At 45.5% G+C, this 1,225-nt stretch overlaps 1 protein-coding gene across 1 annotated transcript; it reads left to right on the top strand.

Annotated features, from left to right (window-relative positions):
- Nucleotides 1-202: 202 nt before the first annotated feature.
- On the top strand, nt 203-427 carry SARC_16615 (hypothetical protein; the record flags this gene model as incomplete). Its single annotated transcript, XM_014289282.1, has 1 exon — nt 203-427. A coding segment is annotated over one exon (225 nt), but the record flags the coding sequence as incomplete, so codon positions are not given.
- Between the last annotated feature and the right edge of the window lie 798 nt (nt 428-1,225).

Raw genomic sequence — 1,225 nt, 5'->3', positions numbered from 1 at the left:
GTGTTGCAGTTGAGCAGATTACGATTAATATGCGGACTTGAGACCGAACTAAAACGATGGAAAGTGTGGTAGCAATACACTTTGGCGATTATCGAATTGAGCTCACACACATATATATATATATATATATATATGGATCATCGATGAAACTAACATCTTGAGGTGGTCCTTTCTTCCCTCGCACAAATTCATACAAAAACAGGACATAAAGCTTGGACACGGCCCTCCCTCCGAAAAGGAGGTGGCGCATATTCTGTCCAAAGTCAAGGAAGGAACGGACACGGCTCAACAGTTCCTGGGGACACTCCTGGATAAATGTCTAGTAGAGAAACCCACCCCACAGTGTATAGGTGCCTGGGCTCGGGTCTGTGCTGTGGTGAATGAGACCCAGTTCTTGAATGTCCCATATCTGCGCTGGGTGAGGTAGGTTGGGTGCAAAAGGCCCCAAATGTATATTTCAGGTGCAGTCGTGTGTCGAGTCGGTCGTAATTGTTTGATAGAATAGTTGCAGAGAAAATCTTATTCATTGTATGTGGGTGCGTGGTTCAATTCTGTGCGGCGATGAATGAGACCCAATTCTCGAGTATATGAGCCAGGTTGGGGGCCAAACGGCCCTAAATATGTATTTAAGGTGCAGCTTTACATCGAGTTGGTCGTGTTTGGCGCATAAAGTAGTTCGTAGATTGATATCTGGGAAGGTCACCCAACTTCAAGTGTTTACGCGTTCCGGCTGATGTCTGAGTTGTGGTATTTAGAAGCAACTTGATTATTGCCCTGACTCGGCGGTATTTAAACAGGCTGACTGCGAACAGCCTTGATGTTCGGAGGAGGCTTACAATCGTTAATAGTTTACTGTATTTGGCAGACGTACAGTTTCTATACGCCACCTTCCGCATGGGCACAAGGTACTGATATTTGCGACACGGTCAGTGTCATACTATACCTCACATATAATGTCGTATATTAAATCCACACCATAGGGCTTGTGACCACATAGTATGTCCGACCGTAAACAGGGCTGTCCCTTCCGTCAGACTCGTGGTGTCATATACTGTCGGATTTAATGTCGTATGCATATATAAGACTCATGGTGTCCTAAACTGTCGTATTTAATGTCGGATGTATATATAAACAGGAGCAAGCTGGATGAAATAGCGGCCAATGACACAGAGAGCATGTCCGATCACCCTGTGCGTGTGTGGCAGATGTGTGTGCACTTGTGTGC

This window comes from Sphaeroforma arctica, assembly GCF_001186125.1.
Source record: "Sphaeroforma arctica JP610 unplaced genomic scaffold supercont1.8501, whole genome shotgun sequence".
Lineage (NCBI taxonomy): Eukaryota > Ichthyosporea > Ichthyophonida > Sphaeroforma > Sphaeroforma arctica.
This window is presented reverse-complemented; position numbering and strand designations above follow the sequence as displayed.